General features: G+C 38.6%; 1 protein-coding gene across 2 annotated transcripts; it reads left to right on the plus strand.

The window, feature by feature from the left end:
• Positions 1-996: 996 nt before the first annotated feature.
• On the plus strand, positions 997-23,812 carry CTH (cystathionine gamma-lyase). Of its 2 annotated transcripts, XM_080655832.1 has the most exons (13): positions 1,153-1,405; positions 1,524-1,697; positions 4,503-4,584; positions 6,102-6,197; positions 6,665-6,774; positions 8,801-8,932; positions 13,247-13,304; positions 13,764-13,841; positions 15,201-15,353; positions 17,452-17,573; positions 19,121-19,173; positions 22,823-22,961; positions 23,238-23,812. In XM_080655832.1, exons 2-13 carry the CDS (start codon positions 1,530-1,532, stop codon positions 23,256-23,258), a joined length of 1,212 nt encoding a protein of 403 aa, XP_080511958.1. In that variant the 5' UTR covers positions 1,153-1,405; positions 1,524-1,529; the 3' UTR covers positions 23,259-23,812. The 2 variants fall into 2 exon arrangements, with proteins under 2 accessions (XP_080511957.1, XP_080511958.1); XM_080655831.1 differs by having other exon boundaries at positions 997-1,697.
• Positions 23,813-24,058: the final 246 nt, after the last annotated feature.

Below are 24,058 nucleotides of genomic sequence, written 5' to 3' on the forward strand. Positions count from 1 at the left end.
CGTCTAATAAAAGTTCCTCAATTTATGAGAGTAAAACAGGCTTAATGTAGAGTATTTATATTGGTGCCATATTTTAAAGAATCCTTGATTACAATAACACTAAATAAAACATCCATATTTATGCAACTCAGAGTTTGTCCACAAATATTAGGAGGTAGACTAATTAGGAGTGTTTTAGACCTTCCTGGTACCTAAGCATCATATCAGATAAACATGCCCATGTACAGTTATACATAACTCTTGAGATAAGTTTAGAGCTGTTTATTTTGGATTCTCCTCTTTCTTAATTGGCTTAAGAAAGTTCCAAATCTGTAGCTAAGACTTTGCAGGAACAAAAATATTCCTAAATTCCCTAGTCCTAGAAAATAGTCACAGTAGTAAATAGGACAAGTCTATTTAAAACAAGAAGATTTTAGGGAACAAGATTTTTGTTGTTTGTTTTAAAAGAGTGATCCTTGTGAGAGAGTAGGTCTCTGGGTGCGGGTGAGTGGTAAACAATGCCATGGGACTGCTTCCTTTTTCCTACAAGAATGTTGCAGTCAATTATGGGACAATGAAAGCATTTTTTGCTAAGGATTTGAGGCTCCAATAGGTTGTTTAAAGCCAGACTATCTTTTTTCACTCGGAAGTTTTTCTGGGTACTTCAATAGCTGTTAGGAGGCTGCCAGAGTTCTGCTTGGAGACTCTCACTACAATCGCTTGCTATCACTTAAGAAAAATATGACCTTCACTCCTGTTTCAATCATGGCAAGTACTGGGTCATTACGGAATTTATTTAGAGTACCTTAAAAGGCAGCTGCCTTCGGATAATGAGAATCCAAGCTACACATTTGGCAGCTTGGACCACGTTTTTTTGTAAGGAATCTCCACTTTGTCGCTTGCGTCCGTCAGCACCACCCTCAGGACAAAGGGTGCTGCGGCGGCGGCGGCGGCGGGGAGGGGGGGCGGGGGGAGCGGGGGAGGAGGGAGTGCGGAAGGTCGAGGGCAAAGGGCTGCAGTGACAGGAGGCTATTTATGTGGCCTGTTTACAGGTTATTTGGTTTCAACACCAAACCAGTCTTTTTCCAAGTCTCCCGCGAACCTCTGGCCCGAGGTCATACAAACCGCCCGGGTATTTCGCAGGAATTAGCAAGGCAGCTTCCTCAGGAGCCCGAACTCGGAAATTTCGCCCGCGGAGACAAGCACCACGTGCAAACACAGACTCTGCAAACCACCGCCTGAACCGGGAAGGCCAGACCCGGCGACGCTCCAGGCAACGCCTCCACTGCCAACCAATGAGGAGCGGGGACCGCGTCGGGATTTTCGCTCATTGGATGGTGCTGGCTCCGCCCCTCCGGCAGTGCAAACCTTGCTGGCCACTTAAGTCTCCGCCACCACGGAGTCGGGCTTTTGTGTGCGGCGGCTGGTGACTGGCTTTCTATTAGCTCCCTTTTGCCTGGTTCTTCCAGGGCTCTCTCAAGCCCTCACGCGCCAGTTTCCTAGTTTTATCCTCCTCGTTCTTTTCCTCTCTTCTTCCTTCGCAGCTCAACATGCAGAAAAAAGACGTCTCCCCACACGGTTTCCTGCCTAACTTCCAGCATTTCGCCACGCAGGCCATCCATGTGGGCCAGGAACCGGAGCAATGGAGCTCTCGGGCTGTAGTGACCCCCATCTCCATGTCCACCACGTTCAAGCAGGGGGCTCCTGGCAAGCACTCGGTGAGCTGGGTCTGGCTGGGGCGGTCCAGGTTGGGCGGGAAAAGAGAGGTGGCTTACAAGTTTAAAAGGCACCCAAGTAATTTATAAAATGACTTATACATCAGGAAGGCAGCTGGGAAGGATGTTTGCTACACCTGTAATCCTCCTTGCAATAAAGGTTTCTCTTGGATGGTCATATTTCTTTTGATAAGCAAGACTAGAAGGAACAGTTTGTCCAACTTGCCATCTAGATTTGGCCTTAAATTCATGTGATTCTGGTAAATGTGCAGTTCAAAACGGAGGATCATAACTTCCTTGAATTACTTTTAGCAGCAACAATTATAAAGATATAATGAGTCGACTAAAAAAAATTAAGGGTTTTATAACTCAGAATCAAGATCATTAACAGTAGCTGTATTCAATTGTTAATAGTTATTGAGTACTTACTATATGCTAGATACATAATTACATGTGTTATATCATGTGTATTACATGTATTGTTTCAGATAATTCTGACAACAGCTGTAGCCTGAACTAAGTTCTCATTTTTCTTATAAAAAAAACAACAAAAAACAAAACAACAACAACAACAACTGAGATTTAGGGACAAATAACTAGTCCAAGGCCACAGGGCTAATAAGTCGTGGAGCTGGAATTCCAGCCCTGTTCTGGAATCCCACTTTTAGGCATTCGGCTACATTGTGCTCTACTCCAATAATGCTAGCAATAATGTAACTCATTGCATCATTTAAGCAGTGTGGTTTAGTGATTAAAAGCATAAATCATGTTGTCAGAGGACCTAGGTTTGGATTCTGACACCACCTCTTCTGATCTGGGTGACCTTGAGCAAAGTTACTTAACATATTCAAGCCTCAGGTTGGTTCTGTGTAAATGGGTTAATAGTACCTACCACATAAGTTGTTGATATGTAGGTTAAGCTATATGGTACATTATAATTGCTCAGTAGTTTGGTATTTCATGATGCTCACATTTACACTTTTTTCATTGGATCCTCAAAACAATCAGATCAGGGGGCAGGACAGATATTACACACTTTTTAGAGAAAAGGAACTGACCCAGAGTCATTGATAAGTGACATGTAAGGTTTATGAGAGCACCCTCTTTGTTAACCACGTAGCCTTTCCCCTTTTGGTAGAATACTTGATGGATCTTGGAATACTTAAAAGTTTCTGAGGTTCAGAAAAAAGTTAGTTAAATGAACTTGGTCGGTCCTAAACCTTGATTAAACTTCAAAAACCTCTTTACTGTGTTATGCTATAGTAAGTTGAAGAAAATTCTTTTAGATTTAACCCTTTGTTTTGTCAGGTAGAATTCTAAGGACATTTCTACAATTGGCTTAGGATACTTCTAGCTACTGTATTTTGGAATCAGTATGTGTACACACAACCTGTCTTCCAGCATGTGGCTTGTGCCTGATGCAGAGTTTTTGTGAATGTGTGGCTGCCAGAGCTTCTTCACAAAAGTTAACCTTGTAGCTATGATATTAATAATTAAATGTTTTCAGAGAGCCAGCAGGGATTGGTAAAATCCACAAACTCCACTTTATACGTTTAAAAAATCAGTTAAGGGCCTAAAGAGAATTTGAGGGGCTGAATGAGAAGCATCTAATTCTTCAGTTCCATTTGGAAAGCCATTGAATGGGCGAGGGGGTAGGAAATACTTCGAAAATAGGCTTCTCCCCACCCCCCCAAAGTTAAATCTCTGCAGTGAATATGGAAACATGGGGTACCTTCCTGTGGCAATTGCCACATGAATACAAACAGTTTTTTTCTGTCTGGTAAGTACAGCTGCAGGTCACATCAATTAGGTGATGCTGGGAAGAGATGAGAGTAGCTGGAGTCCTATAAAATATGTCTATTCCGTTTGTCAAAAACAAGGAAACAAAGCAACAAAACAAGTTAAAATATATACTTATAACTAATACTGGGAGCTCCTGAATCAGAAACAAAGGTGTAAAGAGTGGTTGTCTTTTGTTATGTGCTCTAGGAGGAGGGACTTGGGGGGAGGGGCGGGTAGGAAATTATAGGGCTTTCATTTAAATCCTGGGTTTGAATTCTGGTTGTGACACTCCCTATAATATTTGGCTTTACTTTCCTCAAAGCAGAGCACAAGGATTAAATAAAATGACTGGATGAACACATTTAGTATGGTGCCATACACATAAAATAATACAAAATTTTAAAACGTATTGTGTGGAGCTGGTTTGCCAAGAATTACTCTCCATTTTTTGAATCACTTTTGTAGAGCCAAGATCTGATCCTTGAACATTTGTAGAATTTGTTCATAGCTTCCTGTTGGAAGCTAAACTGAACTTGCATCATTCTCTTCTTAGGAAATGAAATACATGTTAGAATTAGGTTTACTCTTAGCTTAGGTGATCCCCTTTTCTTGATGTCCCCAGATTAATGGGTAAAGATAAGTCTAACATAATAATAATAATGCTAATAATACAATCGGTTTTCTAGTAGTTGTCATGGAGAGGACTTATATATTATCTCATTTTATCATCACAACAATTTTATGAACTAGATGTCTGTAGTTTATTCCCATTTATGGATATTGAGATCGACTGTGGGGAATAAGTAATTTGCCTGTTGGCATGTAGCTCATAAGTGGTAGGTACAGAATTCTAATCCAGTTTGGCTGACTTCGGAGCCTCTTCGTACCACTACACTGTTATCCTTTTTATAGCAAGACATGCCATAAATAAATAAAACTTTATTACAGTAGGAGGAACTCACAGTTGTGGAGTTGTCTAGTTATGACTGTGATAATGAACTTAGATTTCTGACTTCTTTTCTTCAGGGTTTTGAATATAGCCGTTCTGGCAACCCCACCAGGAATTGCTTGGAAAAAGCAGTGGCAGCATTGGATGGGGCCAAGTACAGTAAGTGATTTCCAATCCCAAATTTGTGAAGTCTGGAATCTATTCTTACATGCATAGAGAAGATCACAGAAGCACAGAATGTAGAACTGGAATGAAATAAGGATTAGCTAGTTCAACATTGTTATTTTACTAAAACATTGAATTTTTTACCCAAGGTCCCACAGCTGTTAGACTGTGCATATATATGATTATTAGGTAAGAATAAACATGAATCGAGACAAAATGGCAGAAGTTTCCATTTGGTATTCATGTAGATACTCTTTATCTGAAGCTGTCAATATAAATAGATAAAAATTAACTAAGTTTTATAAGACTATCTAAGAGAATATAAGCTTTCTTATATTCTGGTTCATTCACCTGATTATTTGTGCCTGAGAATAGCAGCATTTGCACTAGCAGGTACCATTGATAATGTGTTCTCAGAGATTAGAAATTAGCTCTTCAATCTTGTGTTTATTTTCATAAGGGAGTGGATTGCTACTAAATATCTTTGTATTATTTATGCAAATAATGCTAAATGAGGGGAAAATAGTGAATAAATACAAAAGTCTTAAGCAACAGTGTAGGAATGAGAAAGAATAATGTGAATTATTGGGTTTGTTTGGGATTATGGGGAGGGGGGTTGGTTTTATTTTGGATGAAATTAAACACAAAACTGCTGAAATTTAGTACTGTGTGGGGAGCATTATTTTCTGCAGGAGGTATAAAGACTGAGTGTTTATGTCAAACACTTTTCAAGTGGGATCCAGAAAACATGGTTGTTTTTAACTGCACTTTCAAGTTTAGCCATCTATATGAATTGTTGCAGTAGAAAACTGCAATCCCAACCTACACTTTTCTGAGGAGATTTTTTTTAATTTTGTTTTTTGAAAAGTTAATTGGATTGTCCCTTCTACCAGTCACAGGTGATTTTTTTTTTTAATCATCAAGATGATCTATTGATATTTTGTCAGGATATTTTCTTTTATAGTGTTGAATGTGCACAATGCCAGTTATTTTTTATTTTACTGTGTTTGTTCAACATATCACATTTGTCTAAGAGAGATTTACATTAAAAAATTAAAGTAAAATTTATTAAATTTATCAGACAGGATTCAGGTGTGATTTTTTAGTTTTGTTAAATTTGCTCAGTTATACTAGTATATCCCTATAGTTAATGAATCATAGCTTAGCTCTATTCCTCAAGTTTGAAATTTCTTTAGAGCCTGATATTTTCAAACCGTAATTTAATTGTCAATTGGCCTTTTATCTCAGAATTTTATAAAAAAAAGTATTTCCTTGAAGTGTTTCAGAGAAATGTTATCTACTTAAAGCAGGTTTATGCATTTTTAATTACATAGATATTTTATTTTTGAAATGAAAAGGGGTATTCTGTCATGATATTCATCATGGGACTTCTCGAGACTCAGTGGTAATGATCGTCCTATCAGCAGAGAGGGACATGAAGTTAATACTGTAGGTGTTTTTAACCTATTGGTTTGACTTTTTGGTTTACTCTAACTTGGTTTTTATTTTAGGTTTGGCCTTTGCTTCAGGTTTAGCAGCCACTATGACTATTACCCATCTCTTAAAATCAGGAGACCAAATTATTTGTATGGATGATGTATATGGAGGTAGGTGATCTCTTGCATTCGTGTTGTGTCAACTGGTATTTAAAGATAATAAAGTAGGTCCTCAATTATATTAACAATGTTGCCAAGATTGGTTCACTAACTTTAGATTTGAGTACTAGGAAGAAATGGTTTACAAAGACACTGATGTTTTGGAGAGCATGCTCCTTAATGTTTGAAGAATAGAGATTGTGTGTTTTGGGAAACATTTTCTGCTTTATGCCACTTGGTGTGGATACCAAGTATGTTTTATTTGACTCTCTAGCTTAAAAAAAAAAAAAAAATCCAAGCCTTACATTCTTTACAATACACAATAGCCAAAATTGTTTAACCAAAGTAGAATTGCTCTTAGTTGTATTTTTCTTGGCAATTGATGCTTCCTTATGTTTTTAAAGTGATTATACAGATAAGGAATGAACATTTCTTAATACAGTGTCCTTTCCATTTTATCTGATTCTCTTCTGCTTCAGGTACAAACAGGTACTTCAGGCGGGTAGCATCTGAATTTGGATTAAAGATTTCTTTTGTTGATTGTTCCAAAACTAAAGTACTAGAGGAGGCCATTACCCCAGAAACCAAGGTAATTCATTTTTGTTTGGCTTGATGTTTTGTTTTCATCATTTTTGTTTATGAGGGTACATAAATCTGAATAACAAAGTTTATTAGAAACTATTGGAAGCCATCAACAAGAATAAGATAGGTCTGGTGTCTCCTAGGTATTACAGCATAATGATTAGGTACATAAATTATGAAGTGGGATCCAAATTCTAATTCTGTATCATAGTTGTTATGTTACTTAACTAAATTATTTAACTAAAGTCTCAATTTCTTCATTTGCAAAATGGGGATAATTGTACCTGCTTTATAGAAAGTTTGTTGTGTGAATTAAATGAGATATGGCTTATGAAAAGCTTAGCACAATTCCCAGAACATGATAAGTATTAAAAAATTTGTTAGCAAAAGCACACAATTGTTAACTGCATTACCAAGCTAGTATTGGTAACAGAAGTCATCACAGAAATTGGGTTACAGAAAAGAAGCTTGTCAAGCCCCCCAAATTCTAAGCAAAGTGGCTTTTTAAGGGTTCTAAGGGATACTTCGGCAGAATAATGGAAGTAGAGAATGGGCCACTAGCAATCTTTAGCCTCCATCCTGGGAAGCTTGTATGCCACCGGAAGGTGTTTTGTGCTGGAGTGAATGGCATATGTACTATTCTTTCTTGGGACCTCATTTAAATTCTGCATGGGTAAAAGAAGGACCAGTGTCTTTTATAAGTCAACCCCTTCCAACTTTTTGTTACTGATTAAAAGGTTTGAATTGTACCCAAGGTTATGTTGCAGTGAATGCTAAAAGATGAAACTATTTTCTCACACAAATACTTTGAAGATAACACCAGGGTGAACTTTGAGTGGTTAGGTTTATTTTCAAAGAAAATTTTTTTTAAAATCTTGCTTGGGAGAAAAGATACTTATTAAAATAGCTAGTCTTGAGTCTTTTTAAGGAAAGAAAGCAAATTGTGAGTATATTAATTCTTGTCAACAGAACTTTATGTACTGTCTCTTTACTGACTTGAATCAATACATCCCTCCTTTCCCCCCAAAATATTTGCCTCATCATTTGAAGTAGACTTTTTTGCAGGTAAACTTACTTGGTATTTATTTACTTATTTTTACTTTCATTTTTATAATGAGTGGAATAATAAATTCTAACTAGGGAATAATTCTTATAGATTCTTTAAAATCAATTATCATAGAATATATGTTACTTAATTACCTTATCTTTCTTATGACAAAACTCAAGAATTTTTATCCATTTATATAAGTAATAAAAAAAGAAATGTTAACTCTTAAAAAGAAACCAGTAGATAATGTTATTCAATACAGCGGCACCTTGTTTAACAAATAGAATTCTTTTCTTTGGTCTTAAATAACTATCAGGCATCAACTATGTACCTGAATTGTACTAGATTTTGGAATATACAGATATGTATATGATATGGTCTCTTTCTTAAGTGAACTTGTCAGAGCTGTGTGGTCCCCACAGAGCTGTAGCCAGGTTTTCTGTTGTGTGTGTGTTGCTTTCTTCTCACTCTAAAACCCATGCTCTTCAAGTCCTGGGTTCTTAATTTATAATTTCTAGTGCATCTGGAATTATTTTGACATTAATGATTTTTTTTTTTATCATAGAGCTAGTTCTCTTTAATGAAAATTCTAGGATGTAACTTTAGACAATCTATGTTATCCTTAAGAACAAAATTTCCAGACACTGAATTATGTCTTTGGAATACAATCATTTTTTTAAATAATTACAATAATTACCTTGAGTACTTTTCTGCTTATATGTATATTATCTCATTTGATTTTTACAACTCTTAGTAGGTAAATATTACCAGGTTCATGAAACAGATGAAAAATTTGAGGGGTACAAAGAGCAAGTTACTTAGCTATGACCTCTCAGAAATTTATGAGGGCTAGGATTCAGATTTGAACCTTTCAACTTCATCATCCAGGCTCTTCTGATATAGCCTCCCAGATGGTTACAATATATGGGAGGTATGTCTGTACAGTGTTTTTGATAAACTATTGTCATTTACTGAATTGTTTTAGCTTGTTTGGATTGAAACCCCCACAAACCCTAGCTTGAAGATGATTGACATTAAAGCCTGTGCACATACTGTCCATAAACGTGGAGATATCATTTTGGTCGTGGATAACACTTTTATGTCGGCATATTTCCAGGTAAATGCAAATAAATGTTTTGGTTTGATTAGTGGACTAGAGGGACACCTGTAATTGGGTTGAAAAGATACTAACTAATGGTAGAAAAGGCCCAACTATAATAATTTGTCTAATCAATAACTATGACTAGATTTTATGAGTTTGAAAATTATTTTAATGTAAACAAGCCTTTCTTTCCTCAGGTTAATATCTCGTATATGGGACTTTGTGTGTTTTAAATGTTGTCTTAATTAGCTTTTAGGTTTTTATAGGATGTATAAACTCTCCAAAGATGTAACCTTATTTTATGATTGTATCTGTCAGGGCCTTGCACATAGTAGGGACTTGCATATTTATGTGCTGCTTACAAGTTAGTAATATTATTTTTCAGTCGTCCCTAATACGTTTTTATTTGACCAGCCTTCCAAATAAAAGGAAAAGAAAAGCTGTACTCGGTGACATTTCGATGTATGTCACATATTAGTTCTTCATTTCTCTTCCTTCCTCCTAGCTTCTCTTCCCTTAGCACCCATAGATTATGCATAACCCTTTATATCTTAACCTTATTTGTATTATGAATTTCTACTTTGTTTCACATTGTAGCTGTAAATATTTAGAGTGCTCCTTTTAAACCATCTTTTTTTTCCCTACCTACCCACCCCTCTACTAACATCTCCACCCCCAAACTTTCCCATTTATCCTTCATTTCTTTCCTTTTTTTTTTTTTCAGATTCTTTTTTTCTGTTCCATTTTGCTCCTTTCGGTAGATCATCTTGGGATCTCTGTAATTGAGTAGTTGTCTGCCCCCCACCCCCATTCCTTTCTCCCTCTCTTTTCTCTGAGTAACCTAACTTTGTTTCCTTTCCTTATTAGGAGTTACCTTCTCCCTGCTCTTTCTTTCCTGCCTGCACCCTGTAGTCCATTCTTTTTTTTTTTTTTAAATATATTTTATTGATATTTTACAGAGAGGAAGGGAGAGGGATAGAGAGCTAGAAACATCGATGAGAGAGAAACATCGATCAGCTGCCTCCTGCACACCTCCCACTGGGGATGTGCCCGCAACCAAGGTACATGCCCTTGAGCGGAATCGAACCCGGGACCTATCCACTGAGCCAAACCGGTTTCGGCTGTAGTCCATTCTTATTACACTTCTGTAGTGCTTCTTTATTATGCAGAGTTCCAGAAACCCCAGCTCCTTTTCTTCAGCTCTTCAATTAGGCGCTTGTTTACAAGCTCAATTGTTTCCATTTCCCCCCTTCTATTCTGGGTCCCTGAAGTTGGGCCAAGCTTCTGCCTTCATGTGACTGGCTGACTCCCTGGAAATCTGCATAAGCCTGTTCTTCACTATCCTTCGTTTTATTCAGAAAGCATTACTATGTTTTTATTTTCCTTTCCTGAAACACTCTTCCTGGCTAAATTGCATTCACATAGCTTCATGGGCCACTTACCTTCATGATATATGATGGTTCCTTAGTATCCAAAAGGATTGGTCCCAAGAACCCCTGTAGATACCAAAATCCACAGATGCTCAAGCTCCTTATATAAAATGGCATAGTAGTTGTATATAACCCATGCATTTCCTCTTGTGTACTTCAATTCATCTCTGGGTCACTTACAATACCTAATAATACTCTGTAAATCAACGAGGCATGTGGCTCGCTAGCAGCGAGTTTGACATGCTTGCTGTAAATGCTATATAAGTAGTTGTTATTACTGTTTTGCTTAGTGAATAATGACAAGGAAAAAAAGGCTGTGCATGTTCAGTCCAGACACAACCATTTTAGGACTAACTACATAGTACCAGAGTCAGCAATGGTATAACTTTTTTTTTTCAAATGTTTTCCATCCATGGTTGGTTGAATCCATGGATACAGACGATGGATATAGAGGGTTGACTGTATCTTTAGTTGTTTCCTGTAACATCTCGTCACAGAAAACCTAATAAGGCAGTCTGTTTCTAAGTGAAAATCTCCTGGCATTATCTATTTATCACAGGTGATTTTCTTGCCTTTTTTTTTTTTTTTTAATATATATTTTTATTGAATTCAGAGAGAAGAAGGGAGAGGGAGAGAGAGAAACATCAATGATGAGAGAGAATCATGGATCGGCTGCCTCCTCTACTGGGGATCGAGCCCGCAACCCTGGGCATGTGCCCTTGACCAGTAATCGAACCCGGGACCCTTGAGTCCACAGGCTGAAGCTCTATCCACTGAGCCAAACCGGCTAGGGCATCCCAGGTGATTTTCATTCTTAGATTCTTTATCCCAATTCCTTACCCATCTACCACTTACAGTAGTCCAGTTAATATAGCCTAGGAGTGATCTGGCTGAGTCACAGTGAGTCCTGCATATGTATTCCCAAAGAGGTGCCGTGAATTGTTTTAGCCTGGCCTGTCCAGGTTACTCATCAGGCGTGGCCCTCTTTCTCCTATTACCATCACTAATATAGTCCAGTTTTTCTACCTTCCTGAAGCCCATATCACATTGCTCATGTCAGGGATGAAATGCTTCATTTCAATCTGGATGCATTCCAGTTGAATTAATCAATCACAGTGTTCCTGGGCAACCACATGTATTGATTCCACAAAGCAAATCCTCTGAAAAGGTCGTCTCACTGTTTTATCCTCATGAAAACTGAATACATTCTCTTTCTTGCCTGCCTTTTGTCTTCTGGATCTTCTGTAAGTCTCAGAAGAGGCACAATGACAGACTTATCAGCATAAAGTTTCAGAGTAGAGCCTTTTGATTCAGGTAGTCCAGGTGGGAGTCCTGGCTCTACCAGTTTTTTTTATCTGAGTGATCTATTTTACTAGTATTTCTCTTAGTCCTTTTTCCTTATTGGTACAATTAGAGTAATTCAGTCCTTATTTTACTGAGTTAGGTGAAATGTTTTGCACAGTGTTTCACTGGGTTACATAAAATGTTTAACATGATTCTTGGCCCAAGAGACTTTAGACATCATCTAGTTTGAGAGATGAGCAAGCATCTATGTAGTCAGTGCTTAGAGCAGTATCTTTCTTAAAACCTGATTATGAGGCCTGGCTGGGTGGGCAAGTAGGTTGAGCATTGTCCCCTTACACCTAGGTGTTATGGATTCAATTCCTGGCCGAGGCCCATATGGGAGATATCCATCAATGTTTCGCTCACATATTGATGTTTCTCTCTCTTAAAAAAAAAAAAATTAGTAAAAGCATATCTTCAGGTGAGGATTAAAAAACACACACAAAACCTGTTTATGAAACATGTATAGCCCCCAACATTAATACCTTCCAAAGACTAAACAGCTAGTGAGGTTAAAACACACACACACACACACACACACACACACACACACACACACACACACGCTCTTTGTTTTAAAGAAAACATAAATGGAAAGATGATGATAGTATATTGTTTAATGAATATGTGGATTATATCAAAGACATCTTAAGACTAGAGAATTAACTTTCAGGACAGGTGAGGGAAACAATCCAAACAAATGTTTTTTTCTTTTTTAAAGGTGACTGGGTGCAACTTTAGATTGCCTTATTAGGGAAAGCAAACTTCTGAGGAAGTGACATTTTATTTATTTATTTATTTGTTTATTTAATTATTATTATTTTTAAAATATATTTTTATTGACTTCAGAGAGTAAAGAAGAGGGAGAGAGATAGAAACATCAATGCTGAGAGAGAATCATTGATCGGCTGCCTCCTGCACCCCCCACAGTGGGGGATTGAGCCTGCAACCCAGGCATGTGCCCATGCTGGGAATTGAACCATGACCTCCTGGTTCATAGGTCGATGCTTAACTGCTGAGCCACGCCGCTGGGTGCAAACAAGTTTCTTTATAAATGATTTAAACTTGGCAAAACTAGTATAATAAAAGAGTAATTAAGAGTCAAGATCATGGCAAACCAAGTGAATAAGCACAGCATATATTGTCAGGTTTTAATGATTAAAAATCCAAGAGATTACTTACTGAATGTTTATGTCAGTTATCTTTTGTGCTTACTGAATCATAAGAATGCCAACATTTCTGCTGTAAGTCATAAATTTAGGAGCCAGTCAGCAACTGCCCTAGAGAAACAGGTTCAGAGACCTGTGGGCCTGAGTTTACTTGCTATTTCTAAAAAAAAAATGTGCCTTTGGATTGACTATTGGGTTCAGTTCTTTGTATTTTTATTTGGGGGAGGTAAGAAAGGGAACAATATCAGGGATCCTGGAAAATTTTAAGATGTATATATTTTTGAAAACTTAGAATAGGAATGGTTGTTATAATAACAAATAGTCAAGTAGTGAAACATATTTTCAAGTGATCTCTTATTTAAAATAAAAACCTTTGTTCTTTTCAGCGACCTTTGGCTCTGGGAGCTGATATTTGTATGTATTCAGCAACAAAATATATGAATGGTAAGACATGCAGAATCTACACTTTGAAAGTTCTTTTCCATGAATCGATGAAAATAGTGTAGGGCTATTTTTGACACTTTTGATCCCTTTTCTTCCGCTATTATTTAGGTTTTCTCTATGACTCATGTAGCAAGTAAAAAAATTACACTTTGATTAAATATAAGATTTCATTTATAACAGATCTAACTATGCTCATGATTTATGAGCAGAGGATTAAAATTTACTATGAAAGATTATACTTTCATCCTGCTTACAGCTTTAAAAGAAACATTTACTTTTTATATGATTTTTATTTTATTATTTTGAGTATGACTTTTGCTATTATAAAATAAAGTTTATTTAAACTTATTCTAGAGGGCTTTTTTCCAGATTTCTCTCAAGTGAAAGTCACATTTTAGAAATTATAAATTGAAGTAAAAACACGTTGTTTTTAACTTAACAGTGTTTGTTTTGTCTTAGGCCACAGTGATGTTGTAATGGGCTTAGTGTCTGTTAATTCTGAGAGCCTCCATGATAAGCTCCGATTCCTGCAGAATTGTGAGTATTAAAAAAATCTGGATTATTTTATGGTCTCAGAGAGGCTACATTTAATCTTTGTATTTCCACTAAATGTTGTAAAGTGATAGCATTCTATTAATTTAGAAAGAAATCAGAAAAAAAATTGGGTATTTAGAGGAAAGTAGAAAAATGGGGTTATAAAGATTTAGTTATAGCATAATGGGTCTTTACAGCATGACACACAGGATGAGTTGTGTTATTTTTCAAATCCATGTTAATTTTGATCATAATGTGGTTAAAGCTCAAGTGGATTTTTAGTTTTAAGACTTAATGGATTTTTTTTTCTTTTCTTTAAATACCAACATTTGGTATGATGGCTTTCTTATACTTTTTATATCTGAAATGGTGGTGAATTTTATTTTATTTTATTTATTTATTTATTTATTTTTAATATATTTTATTGATTTTTCACAGAGAGGAAGGAAGAGGGATAGAGAGTTAGAAACATCGATGAGAGAGAAACATCGATCAGTTGCCTCTTGCACACCTCCTACTGGGGATGTGCCCGCAACCAAGTTACGTGCCCTTGACCGGAATCGAACCTGGGACCTTTCAGTCCGCAGGCCGACGCTCTATCCACTGAGCCAAACCGGTTTTGGCTGGTGGTGAATTTTAAATAGCACATAAGATATAAACATAATTTTCATCAGATGTCTGTCTACATATCACTTCCTGGTTAGATTGTTTAGTTATCTCAGGATAGATAGGAGTTATTTTTAAGAGACTTTGATAAATTATTAGTTTGACAAACACATAAGATACAAACATAATTAGGGATACAAATGCCCTTCTAGGAAGTACATATTGAAATAACCAAAGGGGCCTCTGAGGAGGGAATTAAAACTTACTGCTTGATAAGTTTCATTTGTAAAAAGTCAGAGTGTGGTCCATATCCTGGAGGCATGTAAAGTCATAGGCTGCTTTAGACAAAAGCTAAGTAGACTAACCGTAGAACATTCAGTAATACCAGGAGCTGAACTGCTTTTTTCTCTGTATGTTGTAATACTTTTTCAAAGAAATAAAAGGCTCAGCTCTGTGCAGTATGCCATTTTATTAAGATCATATTATAAACAGTCCAAAAGTTGCTGTGTTTGTACATAATTTTCAGGATATTCCTTTTCCCTCTCATTTTAAAGCCCATTCCTCTAAGCATAAATTATGCTCCATTCTCATGCTTCTGATTTGAGATATTAATTCCACTTCCCCCACCCCCTAAAACTCAAGCATTGGGTTTTGTCGCTAGCTTCTCAGAGATACTATCATGAAAAAGAGGGGTCAGAAAATGTTGGGGGTTGCTACCAACCTTCAACACTAACCCAGGGTATGTTTATTTTGCAGCAATTGGGGCAGTCCCCTCTCCTTTTGACTGTTACCTCTGCAATCGAGGTCTGAAGACACTACAAGTCCGAATGCAGAAGCATTTTGAAAATGGAATGGCAGTTGCTCAGTTTCTGGAATCACATCCTCTGGTGGAAAAGGTTATTTATCCTGGTAGGTTAGTCTGATTTCTAAGCACATATTCTTGGGATTGTAAGGCTTATCCTAAGCATCCTGTGTATGTAACATTTATTTATAAGTTAGGTGCTTTCATATATTTTCATGTTGTTCATTAATTATTGAATGCTGCTGGGTGTCAGCTCTGTGGTGGTTCTGGTAAAGAAGATGGACATGACCTATGGCCTTGTGTTGCCTAGTGGATGCTTGGATGTTAAGAAATTAGTCTTGCCCAGCCGGGGTGGCTCAGTGGTTGAGTGACGACCTATGAACCAGAAGGACATGGTTCGATTTTCCCGGTCAGGGCACATCCCAGTCAGGGCACACTCAGTCTTCCAGTTTGGAAGCCCGGAGACAGGCACCATGTGTGAGACCGGTGGGTCAGACTGGACCTGGGTTCAGCAACCTTGGTACTTGAGTTCAGGCTAGGAAAGAATTCAGAGCCAAGACTCAAACTATAAGAGAACATTTTTTAGAAAATTACAGAGGTAGAAGTAATTCATTGAAGAAACAAGTTATAGAGGCAAAGGAAGGGCCCTTGGAGCTTGGGAGTGAGGAAATTAAAGGTGATGCAAGTTGGGAGAGGAAGGGAAAAGGTCTGGGCATGCTCCCAGTAGGAGAGCGAGCTGGGTCCTCTGTCTTAAGGGTGGAGATTTTAGGGGAAGATCTCAGTAGAATATTCAGCAGCTCTCCAGGTGTGTCCTTTCAGGGTCAGGTTCTCCACTGATTGGCTGGTCAGCGCCAGGGCAGGGGGTCATTTTCCAATGCAGCCGGCCTTGAGGTCAGCCTTGGTGTTGCTTGTCTGGTTTTGCTGTTTTTCTGGGCCGGGAGCTGACGTACAACTGAAGCCTAGATGTTATCTGTAGGGACAAAAGGTCAGGGGATCCAAACCGCTTGACCAGCGATATGCTAGGGAGGAAAGGTCATCCTGGGGTGATGACCCACCCTGCAATTGTCCTTTTTTGCACCCACCCAGGGCTTTCCGCCCTGGTGACCTTGTGTACCTGGCCCATCGTCCTTGCTCTGCTCATGTTTGTCTAACTGTCTATGACAGAACTAGGTTGGTGAATAAGACAAATATTAAGCCGGACAATACAGAAGGATGTAATTAACAAGGGGTAGGGCAGTCAGTGTAGATAATGTTCCAGGCAAAGGTCCTAATGATAACCAGAACGGTGAGTGATTTAAGCAAAAGTGTGGAAACTGTATTACAAGCAGACTCAGACTCCCCTCACGGGGAGGGGGGTGCCCAATAATGGGCTGCCCCCAACCCCTCAAGCCTTGTAGTCCAGGGGTATATATTTGCTACAAGCCTGCTTCTATATCTATCCGAGTCATCACCTAATTGATTCCCTCAGTTGTTCTTGCCCAGCAACTGACCTGAACTTTCCCTGTTTCTGTGTGTTCTTCCTCTGTCCCTATGCTGAACTTTCCCTGTTTCTATAAGGTGTCAGTTCACCTTATTGTTATAGGCCCTCCCCTGTTTTCCCATGCCTCCCGCTTTGAGTCCAGAAACATTTTATAATTTCTGCTTGGTTGGTTCCTGTGGTGAGGCTCGCCAAACTGCCGTATCTGCCCCTGCCTATGTTCCACCTGCCTTTGCTTTCCCCTGGACCCCTGTCCTATCTGTGTTTCAAATTAACCCTCTCCCTGAGATGAAAATAGAGTGTGGTACTTCTGGTATAGAGAAAGCTGGTGTGGCTAGAGCAGCCTTGGGCAAACTACGGCCCGCGGGCCGGATCCGGCTGTTCTATCCGGTTCTCTTGCTCTCCCCTCCGCTCCTTTACTTTGAATTTATATTAGTTCACACAAACACTCCATCCATGCTTTTGTTCCGGCCCTCCGGTCCAGTTTAAGAACCCATTGTGGCCCTCGAGTCAAAAAGTTTGCCCACCCCTGGGCTAGAGCATGGAGAGCAAAGAAAAGAGACAGAAAGGAAGCCAGAGAGAGAAAGACAGGGGCCAGAACAAGCAGCCAGCTGAGAACATCGGGTAAAGCCCATGATTAGGCTTATTTGTAGTTTACTTGAGCAAACTGATTTTTTTGTTTTCTTTTGAAATTACTTGTTTGACTCTAAAATAAGACTTTATTACAGGGCTGCCCTCTCATCCTCAGCATGAGCTGGCAAAGCGTCAGTGCACAGGTTGCCCGGGGATGATCACCTTTTATATTAAGGGCGTTCTTCAGCACGCTGAGACTTTCCTCAAGAACCTAAAGGTAAGCTTTCAAAGCAGGTTATTAAATTCTAGAGGTAAGGCCTTCTTACGGCAGTTTATTATCTCTCACTTACATCCAACTCAGATGAATGTTTTTGTACCTGCAGATCACACCTACAAACCTCTTTATCATGAAATGCATCGGGTTAGAAAATGGCTTTGGTGTGGTAGCAGATATCTGAATATGTGTATTTATTTAGCTCTCCAGAAACTGCCATCAATTTGAGAGAGACAGGATGTTCTAGCGCATAGGTTTTCAAATTTATTTAAAAGTAAACTCCTTTTCCAAATGAAATATTATGTGAGACCTCAAAGTAAGGTGCTGTTAGTGCAATGCCCGAGCCTATGCTGGAACCCAGCCCAAGAACGGCTTTCCAAACCTTGTGGCCTCCCAGGCTGCATCTGCCTGGAATGAGGGAAGGGAGGCCTTTGTCTAATTGCCCAGTGGCAGGAAGTTCTTAGGGGCCCACGGAGAGTCCTACATAACCACACACTAAGCTTTCATTGGTCAACCTCACGCAGTAGACTGAGTTTTAAATACTATCGGTATAAAGAATAGGGTGCTACCAGATTCGTCAAAGCCCTCCTGGTCCATCTCTGAAATCAGAAAGCTAGTAGTGTGTATTTAATTTAATATGGCTGTGAGAGTAATTTTTAAAATACTTATAAAATCCTTTGCTACTATAACACTAAATACCAAAACTGATTTACTTTTTCTTCTATTCCAGGGGGCAGTTTAATGGATGTATTAATTTAATAAGTGATACATACTAACAAATAAGTGCTTAAACATTTAGATATTTTTCTTTAAAGGATAACTGTAACCGGATAATCAATGGGTCCACACTGCCTGTCACTACTTGAGCCAATTAAGCAGAGAAAGGGTTGAATCATCCACAAAAATCTGCTCTGCAGCCCCCCATAAAACAACTGCTTATATAGGGTAGGACAAGGATTATATGGGGAAGTAGGGATTACAGGAATGGGAAAGTAGGCAATGAGGGATGGGACTCCATTGTTTGGGCAACTAGGTTGTTAATCCTTCCATGATAATAGGCAGGTCTTGAATGAGAATGGACTGCATTCCAAGGTTGACTTCCAGGTCCCAGGGGCATACAGCACCCAGCCAGAGTAGACTGTCCTTTCTTTAACCAGAAAAAAGCAATCATGGTTAACAGCATGATTAATATTTCCCATAACCGTAACTAGTCCCCAATATTCTTTGTGCCCCTAACAACCACAGAGCTAGGTCTCAAATGTAGTAATTCTGAGGTTTTAGAGCTCAGATTAATTAGGAAGGAATAGGAGATTCACCTTTATCAACTTTTAATGTTGTAAAAGTTTATACATAATATGTCTAATTAATGAAATCATTGTTATGGATTCTATTCTCATTTCTTTCTCTGATTTTCTTGGCCAATTATCGTTTATTCATAATCACTATTTCCCATCCTCTGTCCCAGGGCCATTTAATTCAAAACATTTACTTTTAGGTATTCGTATGTTTATTTTGGTGGAAGCTCTAAATTAATATTTTCTTTGCTATAGTTATTTACTCTGGCTGAGAGCTTGGGAGGATATGAGAGTCTTGCTGAGCTTCCGTAAGTATGTTTTTCTCTTTCATAGTATTTTAACTTTGATGTCAGTTTTAATGATCATTTGATAAAGAAATATGATAAAACCAGAAATAATTCAAGGTATTTAATGATCAGAGGAGCATGGTACTATTTAATCAGAATGGATTCTAACTCAATAGAATGGAGACTGATGAAATCTCATGGAGGCTACTTATCAGTGTTCTCTGTAATTTACCTCCACGCCTGTTCTGTCTGAAGGACATTCCAGCAGAAATTGTATGTTGGGCTTTCCGCCTTTGGCCCAGGACTTGTTCCATCCCACTCCGCCCTGGAAGGGAGACGGAGATTTTGTCCTGGAAGGGCTGATTTCAAGGCTCCTTGGGAAATGGGGAATGTGTCTCTGATGAAACACCTCCAACGCCTTGATTGTCGGAAGAGGGCCCAGCTAGCTACCATCAAATATCTAAGAAAAGAATTCAATCAAGGACATTGTAGAGAAGCAAGCAAGAATTTACTGACTGCAGCAAAAACACGTAGGACAGTGAAACAAGGAAGGGCATAGGAGAAGCAACAGGAGAGTCTAGGTTGGGCTTCTTTGGCTCACTGGGAAGTCAGAGAAAAGGGCCCTGGGGACAGGGTCGGGGGTTAGCCTGGGACGAGCTGCTACTGCCCATTGCTCTCCTGGTTACAAGTCTCTTGGGGCCCCTTGGAGTTTAGGAGATAGGTGCCTGTGGGGGGAGGGGGAGGGAATGTATAACCTTATTTTACAGACAAGGAAACAAAGATTCAAAAAGTTTTGCTGATCCCTCAGATGTCACATGGGAATATAGGAACTTAACTCTTGAGGCTTTGCAATTAGGAACTTAACTCTTGAGGCTTTGCAGTGAGGGGAGGTAAAAGCAGCCTGGATCTGGAGTTGATGCCTATTCTACCAATTACTTAACCTTTAAGCTTCAATTATTTTATCCATATAATGGGCTTCATATTTGAAATAATGATTATCATTTATTGATTACCCATCCAGCCAAGCATTCCTGAATTATATCCTGACTTCATTGTATGTTACTATGACCATATGTTGTAATTATTGCGGTGGTCAATCAACAACATTACCTAATAATTTTCAACTGCTTGTGTGTTTTAATTTCCATAAACATTTGTGGAATAACTATGTTCTAGAAGCATTGTACTGAGGGGGTATTAGAGATTACCAAAATTTGGGCACATTTTCTGCCCTCGCATCGTAGTTTACAGTTTCTGAGTAGAGTTAGGCAATTTCACAAAGTTAAAAAGAAGAAATGATGCCCCCCCAAAATGATTCAAATAATTAAGATAACACTTAGAGGTTTTGTTAGTCTTTCAAGGAAATGCCTGTTAAGTCTGGATGCACAAGAGGGCACACTCAGCATATGAAATTGGGTTATTTTTCATAGTAATGAAATGTGTATCATTTAAGGCGAGTCTTAAACCTCTTCTGATTTGTTTAGGGATTTGGTTTAAAGTTGCTTGGCCCTCAGACGCTCCTGCTAGGCCATAACCCTGCTGCCTGGAGAGGAGTGAATTTAGGTCAGAGCTTGCCCGTTCTATCACCCTCCTTCTGTATCTCCCAACTTGGCTACAACTAGCGCAGCATTGCAATAAGGGAGGGAGGAAGCAGAGCCAGTGTGCACTGGGTTGGTCTCCCAGCCTGGAAACATGTATTAATTTTGTGACCTTAAAAAATTTGTTTATCCTCTCTCAACCACAGTTTTCTCCATTGTAAAATGTGGGTAATACTGTGCCCCGCTCTTAGGGTTGTTGTGAGAACATGGGGGAAAATAATGCCTCAGCTAATGCCTTGGTTCATATTAAGTGCTCAGTAAATGCTAACACACTTACAGATTATTTTTTTATCAGGCTTTTACTACATTACTATATTGCAAATACGTCCCAGGTACATGTAAGTGCTTTTATATGTTCCTTCCATTAAGGACTGTGACACACTTTTGAGATTGATGTTATATCCAATTTTTATCCATTAAAATTAAATTAATGCACATAAATGACCTAGAGTACCTGTTTTATGAGAAGCATACAATAAGTGATAGCTACTATTATTTCAGAGAAGGAAATGGACTCTGAGGACAGGTAAGTTTTACAAGCCCACACAGCCAGTATGTGGAGGGGCTGAGATTCATACCCACGTCTGTTGGTCTCAGAGGCTTAAGTTCTTATTTCTACCTGTGCCCGCTCTGTTAAGGAATTAAGAGCCTGAAAAGGCAGAACATTTTAAGGAGGATGTTTACATGTAAAACTTAATTAGAGTAGTGAAAGAAGATATCCATTTACTTTGACCATGACTGAGATTTTCTTTCCATGGGCCTGAAGTGAGGTAGGAGAAAGCAGCTTAGGCATTGATTTTACTGCCAGTGTTCGGGGAAAGGTTGAGTGTTGGTGGCAATGTGAGTATTAGAGTTCAGAAAGACTATAAGCCCCTCTGTGATGCCTCAGCCCACAGAGATCTCCCTCCTCTGAACTCTGGCAGTCCTTGTTTTCATATGGATCTGTGTTGACTATTCTGTTTTGTTAATTGTCATAGTCTTTATCTCCTGCTTTGTTATCTAGGGTAAAGAAAATATCTCATTCTTCTTAGTTTCCTAACTCTTACTATAATGCCTAACCCATAGTAGGTGCTTTGCCTTTACACTGGGTTATGTGCCAGAATTCCTAATGTGCACTGGCTGTTACTAGTGATCCTGGGTTGCCTTTTCCAGATCTGTCTCAGGTGGTCCAATTTTGGATTGATTCACTGATCCAGAAGAAATTAATTCTGATTGGCTCTTGGTCCCAGAGGCCTCTTGTAAGTTCAGCTGGTTGGTCATGGCATATGATTTCTGGTCAAGGTCTCATTCAGGCAAGGTATTAAAATCTACACACTGGAGGCTGTGTCTTTCCCTACTGTATGGGGTGCTTGACTGGCACCTTCAGTGTCTGGATTGAGTGTACCTTACTGATGCTATAAATCAGGCGTCCTCAAACTATGGCCCGAGGGCCACATGCGGCCCGCCGAGGGCATTTATCTGGCCCACCAGGTGCCGCTGCCTGTCCTGCTTAGCAGCCGACTCGTCCTGGGCCCGCAGTGCGCATAGGAATTTGTCCATAGTTTTTTTTTTTAAACTATAGTCCGGCCCTCCAACGGTCTGAGGGACAGTGAACTGGCCCCCTTTTTAAAAAGTTTGAGGACCCCTGCTATAAATTGATAAAAAAGTTTGGATTTCACTTAAATGACTAGAAAAGATAATATTAACAATTCCATTTTTTTTGCCTATAAAAATTATAAGTGTATGAAGAATTTGATATTTAGAGTAGAAGAAATTGGAAGATAATTGCAATTTATGATTCAGAATATGCCTCCATTGATATAATATAGTGGTAAAAAATTTGCTCACTCTGGGCCCGGCCAGTGTGGCTTAGTGGTTGAGCATTGACCTATGAACCAGGGGTGTCATGGCTCAATTCCCAGTCCAGGCACATGCCTGGGTTGCAGGCTCGATCCCCAGTAGGGGGCCGGGGGATGCTAGGAGGCAGCTGATCAATGTTTCTCTCTCATTGATGTTTCTATTTCTTTCTCCCTTCCTCTCTGAAATCAATAAAAATATACATTTTTTAAAAATTTGCTCATTCTTCCTTCCAGGGCAATTATGACCCATGCATCAGTGCCTAAGAGCCACAGAGATGCCCTTGGAATTAGTGACACGCTGATTCGACTCTCTGTGGGCTTAGAGGATAAAGAAGATCTACTGGAAGATTTAGATCAAGCTTTGAAGGAAGCAGTAAGTTTTATTACTTTAGTGTTTATGGGTGTGTGTGCATGAAAGTGGTGCTTAATCTTGGGACTGGGGCTCATATTTATAAAGAGAGGCCTTGCTATGAATGCTTAAAGGTTTTTCTCTTTTCTTCCTACAATAAACAGGGTGTATAAATGTACATAGAACGTAGTCGAAGTGCAGATTTAAAAGATGGTAGTATTCAGAAAAGAGTCCTTAGGGGAGGTGAAGTCATTGCCAGCATATTTAATAACCTGTTTTTCTTGTGCACTGTTTTTACAGCACCGTCCAAATGCACGTTGAACCTAGCATACCAGAACTTCTATTAGAAGTTGCTTCCTGAGAGATCAAATATTCTGAATGATCAAATGGACCATTAATGAACTTTTACAGATTTTCAAGTGAAAATTTTAAGGCACCTCATTACCTTTCACACAGCTGTAATCTTCCAGGGATCATTCCTGTTTTCCACAGTTTCCCTTATTGTCATTGACAGGTCAATTCTGTTAATATCTTTTTGTTAATTTTGGCATACATTTGCCTTTGAAGGAGGTGAAATTTGTGTTGCTTTTGGGGATTATTCTCTTTTTTTTTCATAGCTTAAGAGTTATATTGATCATGTTTACAATATAGTGATAATTCACTTTTGATGTTTTCTGAAGAACTTAAATTATTAAATGAATGTTTTTAAATCAAGTGTGATTTTTCATATTGTTGAAAACAGCACTTAAAACAATGGTTTACACTTAATTACCATAAGCCAAAAATCACATGCCTGTAAAATCTACTGTGAAATTCTACTGATTTAAGATGGTGTTTACTATTTAAAAAAAAAATAAATCTAATTATCAAATCCATTCCATGTGATGTTTCTATATTATGTGGAATTAACTTGGATTCCTGAGCCCTATGAGTTCTTAGCTCTTATGTTAATTTTTACCAATTCAATTGTAGAACTATCATACCCAAATCTTAGTGTTTGCAGATTAGTTACAAATTCTATACATAGAAGGTCAAAAGCCACTTTCATAGACAGAAATAATACTTTTTTAGATTTTTATGTGAAACAGTAGGTTTGTGAGGCTAAAGGAAGAAATGTATAA

Source organism: Plecotus auritus, assembly GCF_963455305.1.
Source record: "Plecotus auritus genome assembly, chromosome: 2".
Taxonomy (NCBI): Eukaryota; Metazoa; Chordata; class Mammalia; order Chiroptera; family Vespertilionidae; genus Plecotus; species Plecotus auritus.

Bases quoted from the DNA above. Each gene is read 5' to 3' on its own strand.
- CTH (XM_080655831.1), top strand. From the start codon at position 1,530: ATGCAGAAAAAAGACGTCTCCCCACACGGTTTCCTGCCTAACTTCCAG. The intron at 6,775-8,800 runs GTAATTCATTTT...GAATTGTTTTAG, and splicing joins CCATTACCCCAGAAACCAAG to CTTGTTTGGATTGAAACCCC. The intron at 22,962-23,237 runs GTAAGTTTTATT...CTGTTTTTACAG, and splicing joins ATCAAGCTTTGAAGGAAGCA to CACCGTCCAAATGCACGTTG.